The 12,519-nt window shown below is 43.2% G+C and overlaps 1 protein-coding gene across 1 annotated transcript in view; it reads right to left on the bottom strand.

Annotated features, from left to right (window-relative positions):
- The window catches only part of LOC311165575 (phospholipid-transporting ATPase ID-like), a gene marked incomplete at its 3' end in the record, with an annotated part of 48,941 nt that overhangs the window by 33,165 nt on the left and 3,257 nt on the right, over nt 1-12,519 (bottom strand). The window contains exon 2 of the mRNA XM_084225650.1: nt 8,639-8,717. Coding sequence (XP_084081776.1) covers nt 8,639-8,681 — 43 coding nt within the window. The 5' untranslated portion in view covers nt 8,682-8,717. The remainder of the gene's footprint in view (nt 1-8,638; nt 8,718-12,519) is intronic.

The raw sequence follows: 12,519 nt of genomic DNA, 5'->3' as shown, positions 1-12,519 counted from the left end.
GGCAAATGTGCCTTTCTCCTTCTTCAGGCACATCTAACAGTATCAATCTTTTTGAAATCAGTGCCATCTGCCCTAAATGGATGATTCAGATCAACCACAGTGGCTTCATTCAATACCCTCAAAGTGCTTAATCCTTCACTGCTTTCCTCAGACAAATTTTTCTTATCTTCACAATGGGGAGAAAATGTACCAAGAGATCAGTCACTTATCTGGTGTCCCAGAGGAAAACAGAAGCAGAGCTCAAGAGGTTCAGACTTGCTGGGCTTCAACTATTGTGTTGTGTGCTTCTTCAGGAATTTTCCTGAGAACAACTGGTATTCTTAAAGCTGATGAAAGATAAAGCTATTTTGTAAAAAACAGAACTTCCCAACACTTGTCTGTTTCCTGCCATACAGTAAGTGCTACCCTTATCCCCTCCTCAGGGGCTCCAAGCCTAGTCCTGGAAGAAGTGCCACAGAAGAGATAAATGGTGTTAATGTAAATAGGAATAGATGACAAAGCTTTGAAGAGCCTCGGTGTCACACAGCAGCCTCTGAAGTCCTTAATAGCTTTCTGTTCTGTATGCAGAAGCAGAAATCCAAGTGCTGCAGGCAACAGTTGAACATGCCCTGAGCTCCTTTGCTCTTCCCAGGGCACACTGAGGAAGCAAGAAGCCATCCCCTTTCTCAGGTTGCCCCCCGGGTCTTTGCAGCCAGGGAAGAGGCACTTGGCACTTGGATTTGAACTCAGGAGTCCCAAACGTGCTTAGAAGAAAGCTAACACGTGTATGTGCCCCAGTGGGGAAAGGAGCCTCTCAGAACAGTGAGAGATGCACTCTCCAAGTGGCTTTTATGTGAGAAACATTAATGGCAGCAAATGGCTCTGAATGGCACAGAAACATGAGGCAGGGGGACGTGAAACAGAGCAGAAATGAGAATCAAGGCACTGCACTCCCATACAGCACCTAAGGGCAGGTTTTCTGTGATAACCCTTTCTTAAGGCTCCAGGTAGCTGCGAACCTGGTTCAAAACTGAATGGAGCCTTTGCCTGCCGTAGCCATCCATCTCTCTCAGAGGCAGTGTCCTAAAGGCCAAAATACGAGGCTAATTCCTAGCGGCGAGAATTTAATTTTTCCTCCTGGGTAACAGCCAATATCTCTGGCTAAATCAAGATAAACCACAATAAATTTCACAGGGAACCTCATCCAACAGCATCTGCAAGGAGAACTTCCTGTCCTCTGGCTACACCAAGGGAGAACCACTGTGACCACATGCACAGGGCAACGCTGCCTCAGTGGCTTTTACCAGCTGAGGACTGTGAGGTCCTACTGTTGTGCCTCCTAATCCAGCAGTTCTCATCCATTGCAGACCACACGACTCTCATTTGTTCCTGGAACAGTCTGGACAGAAATGAAGTCTCCTGGATGATCACAATAAACAAAAAAATTTAAAAAGTCAAGCATTACACCATCTTTGCCTGGAAACCACAACTCAGGGGTTTTTGGCTGTAGATCCAAGCATGCATGTCTTATCATGCCCTGTTGATTCTGAAAGCAATGAGGAAAAAGGGAGGGTGAAGCTGTACGGATATCAGATGAAAAGTTTTTCATTTCTTGAAACTTTTTAATATATCTCTAAGTAAATCAAATGTTCTGCTTCTGCAAATTGCATTCACTGGAAAGAAGGAATGGTATTTGTGCTCCAAGTTATCATTTCACTGCCACTGAAAACTATTTTAAATTATTCAGCAGTGGAAACTCGGCGTACATAAATATGGCTTAGTGCCCAGTTCTTGGTCTAACCACTGAGACCAAGTCACTGGGAAAGTGCCTGTTTTCTCAGGCAGACAGTTTTAGAAGCTAAACCTCAGAATAACATCTGTATTTAATAAAATTAAACCCATGCCAAAAAATCAGCTATAAATGTAACTGGCTAGCCCACCAGCCTTCTTCACTTTAGGACTGCTGCATGGAAAAGTCCTGCAAAAGGTTAGATTCAAGATCTGGTCAGACAGCCTGGAAATTTGTTTCTGGTTTATGCTAAGGAGCATATGCCAAGAGAAGTGCTTTCAATGGGGTATTGGAAAAGTTTTGTAGATTTTGGGTCATGTGGCTCCAAGAAATGAGAGGTTAAGATCTGCCTGGTTTTGCCAAGTCCCATACAAACCAGGCACTGATACTTCACGCACGAAATGAACACAGACCAATTAGGGCAGTGCCTGCGTAACTAACCCTGACAACAGAACAGAGACAGCACAAACTCTGTGAAAACAATAATCTCTCCTCCACCCTTTAAACAAGTGACCTCAAGAGCAAAAACTCTGCCCTGGACCAGCTACAAAGAATGGCATCCAGGAGCTGGACTCATCTCCCCAGCTTCCCTTATAGAGTGGTTCTTAGCAAAGCTATTACCAAGTTGTGAAAGCTGTAACAGATTGCTCTGGTTCCAAGGGAACTGACCCTACTGGGACTGTAATTCAGGTCTCCACTGCAACAGGTTGTAAGAGGTCTCAGAAGACCTCCTCTAGTCACACATCTCATGACACGTCTCCTGCTACCTCCTCCTTATCTCATCTCCCTCCTAACTTTTGTTTTGTACCTACTTTTGGGCACCTCATCATCACTGTGTGCCCCAACTTCTGGTATCACCTCTCAGCTGTGGCCACCTCACACCCAGCACCCAGGAGATCAGCCACCTCCTGACAGACAGACAAGTCCTGGCCCTGTTTTCTGGTCTTTGCTGGACTGCTCCTCTATGCGGACAAGAGACTGAAAATTGCCATGGTGAGTCATTCCCTCTATCCTCCCCTCAAAGAACCTGAGAATTACAGTCTCCACTGAAAGGCAACTCCATGGGAGAGGGCAAGTCATCATATACTGTGTTAGGCAACCAAAATCTTTTTCTACTAGGAGGTAATTATACAAGCTAATAGCTAAAATCTCCTTGCACCTTAAAGCAATAATTGCCCCTTTCTGCAATCATTTGAGGTGAAATAACTATGCAACAAGTGTCTCTATTTGCAGGTGCTGTGTCTGGGTAGAGTCCCTGTCACTGGGGTAAAGACAATGGGATTATTTCTTACAACACTGATACCACAGAATTTCACATTCATAACACAGCAGTGCCTTTCTGGAATCAGAGCTGCAACAAGTGAACTTCATCCAAAACCAAAGCCAGGGATCTTTATGCCAAAGCTTCATCATCTCATATGGATCAGAGGATGCACGGACGAAGCGAAGAGCCATATGACAGGTCTGAGGGTGATAGTGGTTAAATATCGATATTTCATAGCCAGGCAGGGACACAGACATTTGTCAGACCCTCATTTCCTGAGTGCCACCCTGGTGCTGTAACCTGAGCGGTGCCGCGCACCTGCTGCTCTGCAGCACGAAACCAAAGCCCATCCCTGCTCTGAACTGCAGCCAGAGCCTGGCAGGGTTCAGTGAGTGTGGCTGGGGCAGCAGCAGCACTGAGGAACCAGTGGGGTGGAAAGGGGGAGAGGGAGGTCAGAGCCAAGCCCAGCTTGGAGCAGGAACGTGTGCAGCTGCCTGGCAAACAAATGTGGTTTTTTATTGACTCATAGGAGGGGCTCTCCTGGACTCCATGCTACAAACCCACACATTTTTAACGTGCAGATGCCCCCTCTTCTGTGTAGACTCTCTGGCTGGAGAGGATTTATGCTGGCAATCACATGCATTTTCATCTCAGAAATGGAGTAGACTGTGCTGAGTGTGAGTCATTTAATTAAGAAAAGTATACATCATGACCTTACAGGCACAGCATCATCAATGGGTTTAGCCCTCTTTCATCCTTCCTGTCGCCCCATTATTAAATAAATATATTTATTATGTCTTTTTGCCTCAAAAAGCCAAGAATCCTCCTTCCTCCTGAAGAAATAAAATGCAATAAATACACTTTTGTGGTCATGGACAGTGTCTTTGGTAAGTGGTACTGAGCTCAGCCTCCTGCTAAGCATCAAACAAACACCACACATAGTGGCATTTGTCACACAAGTAAAACATTCCATAGATCCCTGGTATAGAAAGCCAAAATATTTTGCTACTGGAATCACTAACAGAGGGCCCACTTTGGTGATGTACTGACCTCCTCCGTTATCATACAGCAGATGAAATGTCTGAAGCAAAAAACCCTGAGGGTGAAGTGGAAATATCTCTCCCTCAGGTCTAGTACATTTTTAATATTAATATGAAGTTCAATGGCAGACCCTGCCCTTTTCTAAAAGCAGCACTTTCTATTATCACCATAAGAAAAGAGAACAGAAGAAAAGACAGCTCCAAAAGGGTGCTCCAGATCTGCACAGCATGTACAACATTTATGGTCAAATAGCACTCTTGGGACATAGGTGGAAGAAGTGTTGGATAACCTTAAACCTGAAAATATTCTCATGTAGGTTTTTCTAGGAAGGGACATAGGTTGACTCATCTCTTCCCTTTTCCCATCTCCTACAATTACACCAGTTCTTGTTTTCCTTCCTTTCCTACTCCTGGCAATATCTCAGCCACCTGCCCTGGCTCTCGGCAGAGGTGGGGACTCATCATGTCTCAAAAATGCCTGGCAGCAAATTAATTCTCAAGAAGCATTGATGCCTTTTCATATTTGTTTCAGTCCACTTCAGAATGAAATATACATTTTTCAAATATATTAGCAGTATAAATTGTCTTTTCCTCATTTTGAAAAACTGATTTTTTCCCCTCCACAGTTGGTTTAGAATTTTATATCTCTCTGTGTCCTGGTTTTATTTCTGATAATAGTTCACAATATTTTGACTAATATTAGCATGCCAAAAAAAAAGCAGCTTTTTTTGTCTTTTGTTTTTATTTTGAAAACTAGTCTGACAGTGACTGGTTGGCACATATAATTTCCTTTACTAGAAAACAGTATCTCTTAGACGTGCTGGTAAATACCACAGCTTAACACAATTGCACATGTTGTTAATAACAGCAATGCACAGCGATAGGAAGTGATGCAAAAAATCATAAAAATAAATACAGCTCCAAAGCTGACTTTGAGAAGTTTTTCAATTCACAGTTATTTCCCTCATGGGAAATTATGCAAAAATAAATGCATTTTTCATACTCAATGTCTATTGTGGTGAGACACTTCCTATTGGCTCGGAATGGGGATCCCAGAAGGCAGCTGAGCACATGTCCCACAGTGCCAGTCATGGGCTGACCTCCTCAGGAGCTGCCAAGCTCTGCCCAGAGCCTGACTGCTCCAAGCCCAGCAGCCTTGGTGAGTGGCAAGAGGGAAAACCCAGGGGAGCTTTCCAAAAGCCCCAGCTCGATTTATAACCTTCTTCCTCCTCTCACAGTGCCCTGAGGCTGGGCTTATGGAGATGAAACTGCAGATATGACTGCTCTTCCATCTGTGTGATGGATTCTCCCTGCTCTCTATTCCCATTTTTTTGATGGACAGTACCTGCCTATCCCTGTCCTCAAAGTATGAAACTCCAATGCTGAACTAAACTGCCATGAGAGGAAGCCAGTGAACAGAGATGTTCTGCAGCTATCACAGGGTGCCAGTTACGGAGATTTTTTAAGGAATTTTGAATGAGTTAGAGATGGGACCTCTGAGTTTGTTTTGATTGTGTGATTTTTTATTTTTTTTTTGTCTTCTACATAGACAGGAAGGGTGAGTTCAGCTCACATCTTTACTACATGGTTCAGAAGGCCACAAAACTCCTCGTTACAAAACCTTTTAAGGATTTCTTGACCAATAAACACAACCAACAAGGATATTTATGTTTTTGACTCAATCCTTAAATATTTTCGTCTTATGGACTAACGCTACAGTGTGAGCCAATCTTACACTGTAAGATAAGCCAATTTTACTACCAATTTCTTAGCCAACCATGTTATGATACACAAACCTACAGTACTACAATCTAAACTTCATGTTTACATTTGTAAGTACTTTTTTTCCCCTACATCTTAAACTCAAAACTTTCTTCTTCTTAACGTGTCTCTGCTTTAAACTATAAATCCACATTCTCGCTTCTAGTACTCAAGTTCAGAAGCCTCTTCCAAGGTCTCAGATCAACTCCTGTGTTTAATTCCGAGCTTTAGCTTACAGGCCCAAAGTTCTAAGAATTCCTTGCATTTCAGATTCCAACAATCAGCCATCTCCAACCTTCCACACATTTGATGGACTAGAAGTGCCCCCCTTCCTCTCTGTTCCACCCATCTTCACGGTAGGTTAAACCTCAGTGTAAAAGATCTCAGAATTTCCATAGAAACACCTCTGCTGCTTATCTAAGAGGTGTACTTCCCTGCTTCAGCTGGAACAGCTTCACCAACATTATCCAGCAACTGGTCTCCTCCAGGCATCTTTGTGTGTCAACATGAGCTGCGTTTAGTTACACTCCTGATAAACTTCTATAAAGAACTTGAGACTATAAAAAGCCAACCCTTATCTCCAAGAAACTTAAGACCATGTAACCTGTCCTCTTAAACTAAGCCTATCATATTTCACCTGCACCTCAGCTCATGTGGAAACCATGCCTTGCTGGGGAGATATGCTGGGTCTCATGGGAGAAATCCTTATCCCAGCTCCAGCAGCTGATGCCTGAGGTAAAACATTCCCTCCAATTAAAGTCATATCATGAGCATGGCTCTTCAGCAAGGTTAAACGTCATCTAGCTTTGTTTTTGGAACAGAAATTTGGTCTTTCCATAAGCAGTACTGCCCTTTCAAGGTGAGCACATGGGATGTTCCCTGTGGGAGGGCCTTGCCTGCTCTCAGGCAGCACAGTCCTTTCTACAAACACAAAGACTTATAAACTCTTGGATTAAAATAGCACTTCAACACTGTCATTCTAGTTAACATTCTAGTTAACACGTCTGGTTAAATGTTTGCAAGGAGCAATCATAGCTTTGGGGCTGCAAGGCAAAATAATTAAAAACACAAGAGGAGGAGAAAACACTCTCAGCTTCCTGTTATGGAAGCTCCTCATTCCCTGATCACCTCTGCTTCCTTTATCCTCTGAACTTTTTCCAGTTTGCCTCCATTGGTTTTGAACTGATGATTGGATGTGAAAAGAGATTATTCTTCCCAATAAAATATAGGGTTTATATCTAGGAAGATCCAAGTTTCTCAAATATTTGTTTAAACATAGGGGGGGCTGAACCCTTTTCTGCTAAAATCCAGGCCTGGGCCCAGGCAAAACACAACACTTTCCTAATATAGCAACAGAATCTATTTGATAATCTGAACAGCTACTGCCTTATAAGTGGGGGTGCCCTGAGTGGACAGTGGCTCACAGATAAACCTGCGCTGCCTCATCTGCAAAGCCAAGATGGGTAAAAAACATCTGGGGCTGGCAGAGATCCTTCCCTGGGAGCAATCACCACCTCCTCTCCTGGGACTGTCAGAGAAGCAAACGGATGCCCCTGTCTTAACACCAGGGCTCACAGTCTGCCCTGGTCCAGGAAGGGGAAATAGCAGCACAATTGCAAAAATAAACCCCTGGGAAAAAGCTGTTCAGTCTCTGAGCTCCGAGAGGTTGGAAAAGAATTTCTTGTCAAAATACAAGTAGGGCAGTAATTCCACATTACAAATCCACAATTTACATTCCAAATACAGAGGAACACCCTGAAAGGAAAGGCTAGAGACTTTCCTTCTTCGCCATGTCTGCAGACCTGGATCCCTGACCAGAGACTGGGTCTCTCAGGGTACAAACACGGGTGTGCTCTCAGGGTGCATGTATCTAACTCACTCTTCCTGTTTCTGATTGGAGGGAATATCTGGGACATTGCCATCATAAAATAGAATCATACAATTGTTTAGATTGGAAAAGACCTCCAAGATCAGCAAATCCAACTGTTTACCCAGCACTGCCAACTTCATCACAAAACCATGTCCTTAAATGCCACATCTACACAACTGTTAAAAGCAGAGATGGTGATTCCACCATTGCCATGGGCAGACTGTTCCTATAACAACACAACTCTTACTGTGAAGAAATTTTTCCTAATATCTAATCTAAACTTCCCCTAAAGTATTGAGGCTATTTCTTCTTGTCCTGTTGCTTGTTACCTGGGAGAAGTGACTGACCCCCACCTAACTACAGCTTCCTTTCAGGTACTTTTAGAAAACCATAAGGTCTCCTCTGACCCTCCTTTTCTCAAAGTTAAACTCTCCCCAACTCCCTCAGCTGATCTAAGACTGATATAAGACTTGTGCTCTAGACCCTTCACCAGCTCATTTTCCCTTCTCTGGACACACTCCAGCACCTCAAGTCTTTCTTGTGAGTGGCTCAAAGTTGGACACAGAATTTGAGATGCACCAGTACATTTCATCACCCAAAGACTACATTGGACCTTTGCAATGTGCATGGCTCATCCACCCACTCCCGCAAAGGATTCCTGTAAGAAAAACCACCAAAACCCAACTTCCCCATGGCAGTCATGTGTCACGACAGTGCACAAACTGTAGCTGGTCCTGTTGCAGTTGTGCCCCCATTCACTGGCACCCAGTCTGAGCACTCCTCCAAGGCAGTATGAAGTGCAGGAAAAGGAAAGAAAGTGTATCTGCCAGACCCTGGGCCAGACATGCTCCCAAACAGGAGCTCAGGGACTTGCACGTGTGCTGTATTTACATTCATTTGCTCCCATGACAATGGCATTACCAGACCACACTCACCTTTCAATTTCTTCTTTCCAAATTTTAATCCAAATAGAGACATCCCAAAACTTTATTTTAGTCCAACTCCATGGAACTTCTGCAAGAGAAAAGAGAAGGCAATTCACAACACATAGAGCAGCACGTATATGTCATTCTATGCCAAATCAGTGGGAGAAACAAATTCCTAAGCACTGCGGCCAGCAGCCACAGTTTATCATCTAGAATGCATTAAAATACAAAACAATCTTAAGTTTTCAGGTTGCATCAGGGGGCTACCTTACCTGGGAAAGGCTGGTCAATTCATCATCTGACATGGCACAAAGAAGGGGCTGGTGGAGGAGAGACTGAAAAGGACATTCCCACTACATTGGTGCTATATGAAAATGAGAAATACACCCAGAGCTTGTACTTTAGGCACTGAGGAACTGAGTGTCTACCCAGAGCAAGACCAGCCTCCTTGAAGAGGAGGAAGCAGCAGGAAGCACTGGTTTCCTGTAAATCTGCTGCTGCTCAACACATGCTGGCTCACACTGTTGCCCATTGCTGGTCATCCTGCATGTTTGGGGCAGACTAGAATAAAATTTCTCCTCCACTGGCTGCAAATTCCCTGGCACAGAAGCTAAGGCCAGGCACCAGAAATGCATTTAAGGCCTTGAATAAATCCTGATAGGCATAGGAATAGAGCCTTAAAAAAATCACATCAAAACTGTCTGGTGGTGAAATTTTCAGTGCCCCAATCAACAAACAAGTTTATTTGAAGGATTTGAAGGTGATGCTGGTGCTGACAACCTAGAGGATCTGTGAACATGAGAAAATCTGGCATTGCTCTGTGACCAGGAGCCTGAATCAACAGGAACACTAGCAGTTGCTTAAGTGGTCAGTGAGGCAAGCTAAGACACTTGAGAGAGTCACAGTCTATCTAGAACAAGTTTTCGGGGTAACAGAATGTAGTTTTTCAATTTTTCCTATGCTGTCTGTGCAGAGCAAGGGTGCCTAAAGAGACAGGAATAGCAAATATGTCATATTTTGGCAGCACACACATGCAAACACAGCCTATGCACTGCCCAAATGCAAGCCGGATACAACACCACCAGTGAGAGCTTGGACTTCATGTGTTTGCAGAAAAAAAAAGGTAAACTTTAAGGAAAACTGTACAATCCTTACATATGTCAAACTTGTGCTCCAGATGCTCCAGCAAAGCTATATTTAGCAGCTGCAGTTGCATGAATGTGAATTCGGTGAGGGGTTTGGGAGCCTCATTGTGCCCACTCTACTTGGAAGATATCCTTTCTCTATTCACTCTTCCAATTGTTTCTGCTCATCATGACAAATGCTTTGGTACCACGTGTCCCTAGAACTTCTCTGCCCGTGAAGCCAAACCACTTAAAGTTAAAACATGCAATGTCACAACCTAAAGCTTTCTTGACCCTGCTGGCCGAACTTACTTTCCATCCCTGACCTCAGTCTATCACTTTCAACATATTTCTTCTGCGTTTTAGAATCACAATTATGTCTTACAAAACCCTACTAGCAAGGACAGAGAGTTCCCCATAAGAGGGTGGGAAGAGTGAGACACTCCCCACACACATAGAGGTAAAGACCTCAGATTTCCTAAAGCACCAGGAGTCACAGATCTGATAATCACTGATCTGGTCAATCCTGGCAGCACAAGGATGGCTGTAATCAAAATATTGATGATTACATGATCCATATGAACTCTGGATGTTGCTGTATTTGCAGAACATTTCAGAAAAACAAAAGTCACTCCTCACTGTCAGCACAAATATGCAAAAGGTTAACTGGTTATAATCGTCATATTGATGATTACGTGACCCATATGAACCCTGGATCTTCATGTATTTTCCAAACTTTTTAGAAAAACAATTCTCAGCTACCAAACCTCTCCCATCCGTGTACTCAATTGACAAGGCATATAATTTCAGAAGAGGGTGAAAAAAGGATGTTTTCATTTTTTGGGGAGCAGAGAAGCGAAGGTGGTTATAAGCTTTCTTTTATCAGTAATAACATGAAACAAACAATAGACTTTCACATCTTCCAAACAAAAACCTGAAACTTCCTTCAGCTCTGACACATGGCTTTTGTTAATTACTGTGATTCTTTGAACCCTGGTTTCTGGTGGGACTGCAGCATGACAAGAAGACTGAAACAATACAGTGTTTTGATATGGAAAGCATGTAGTTCCCACAGCTTCTCAGTGCATTAAATCAGGATTGCATGCATTGAATGTCTTCATTCAGCAGTAAATTTAAATTACCATCATGGCAGCACAAATACCCTTATAGGCTTTCAATTCCCACAAAACTTTGCCTTTTAGGGCAGACGTGGGAGATAACTTTGCCACATCCATTTTCACCAATTACCTCTCCAATATGTCATTGCCACCACACAGACTTGGCAGACCTGCTCACTCAGTTAAACCCCAGGAGTTATGTATGAATCCTTCCCAAGCTGACCTGATCCTCTAGGCAAAACTCAGTTCCTGACTTGCCCAAACCACAATGCCATTTGAAAATGTGTCAGTATTCAATGGGCACACAGATTATGGCATTGAGGGCTGGACACACCCCTATTGCATTGAGGTGTACCCTTTATTTTCATAATATTGCAAATATCTTCCTATACTGCTTTGTTATTGACTCACACATCTAATCCCCGTACTTCTTTACAGAGGAAAGCCACTCTCATGAAGGCTGTAGCTTGTGTGCAAGGCTGCCTGCTCACACCCCCTCTGTGACAGCACACTGTCACACTTCCAGGTGTCTGTTTTCAGTCTGAGAGTTCATTGACCACCGGCTGCCAGTGTGAAAAGAAACACAAGCAAGTAATGGTGAAGTTGTCCTCTCTGGTGGAGCAACAGGTACTGCTCCCGTTGGTCTCACTTATCACAGCGTGTGCAGACAGATGTGCTCTCTTGGCTGACCTTGGCTCTTCCTGCCTTTCAGCCCCAGGTTTTTTTTCTTGAGTTATTTTAGACTCTTAATTCTACCTGCATGGTCCAACATCTTTGCGCTTGTATTTATCAACAACATCCTTCAGGGTATTTTTTTCCCCCACAGATTTCATACTTAATCAAAATTCATGCCCCCGTTCAGTTTTCTTTATTTTCCTATTTTTCAAATCTGAGATTCAGTTTCCATTCCAAACTTGCAATGATGGGTCATCAGCCTCCTATCACTCACATCTATTTTTAATTACAGTTTTCATTTCTCTTTATGCTTTCTAGGGAAAAAAAAATTTAAATTATCAGGGAAAAAAGATTATCTCATATTTCTTTTGTTGTGTGCCATTAAGTACTTCTCAGATTTTAGTAGGACAATTTCACAGCCTCCTTTTCCTGAATTAATTAAAGACCCATAAACACACAAAAAACATTCTACAGTCAGGAAAAAGGCAATTTCATGTTTTTATTAATTTTCCCTGGCACCAGCTATGGTCAGACAAAGTGAAGTGCTGCTTCAGTTTCCTCTAGTTGCTTTCCAAAGTCTGTGTCAGCCCTTCTGGACTCTTTGTTGTTCCATTTTCCATTTGATTATTTTTGGATTTTCTTCATTTCTATTTACCCCAGGTACACTGCATTGTCAGTAATCAACTGGGGCTCAGAATATTTGAGCACTCATGCAGGTCCCCTCAGCTTAGCAGGACACGTGCTGCTTCCCCATGTTTTCAGGCCCTATAGCAGAAATTATTTAAAGTTCAAATTCCCAATTCTTACAGGGAACTGGGGGTTCAAGGTACAAATAAATTATCCCCTCTCACCACAGAAAACTGTTGTACCTACGGGGCTCTACAAACTTTCTGCTGCTCACACGCACATCTGCAATGTGTGACAATCCACACATCGACAATCCACCTGCTTTATGGCTGCTGACAGTTTATCA

Source organism: Fringilla coelebs (genome assembly GCF_963513975.1).
Source record: "Fringilla coelebs genome assembly, chromosome: Z".
NCBI lineage: Eukaryota > Metazoa > Chordata > Aves > Passeriformes > Fringillidae > Fringilla > Fringilla coelebs.
The sequence above is the reverse complement of the archived record's forward strand: the minus strand, read 5'-3'. Positions and strand labels throughout refer to the sequence as shown.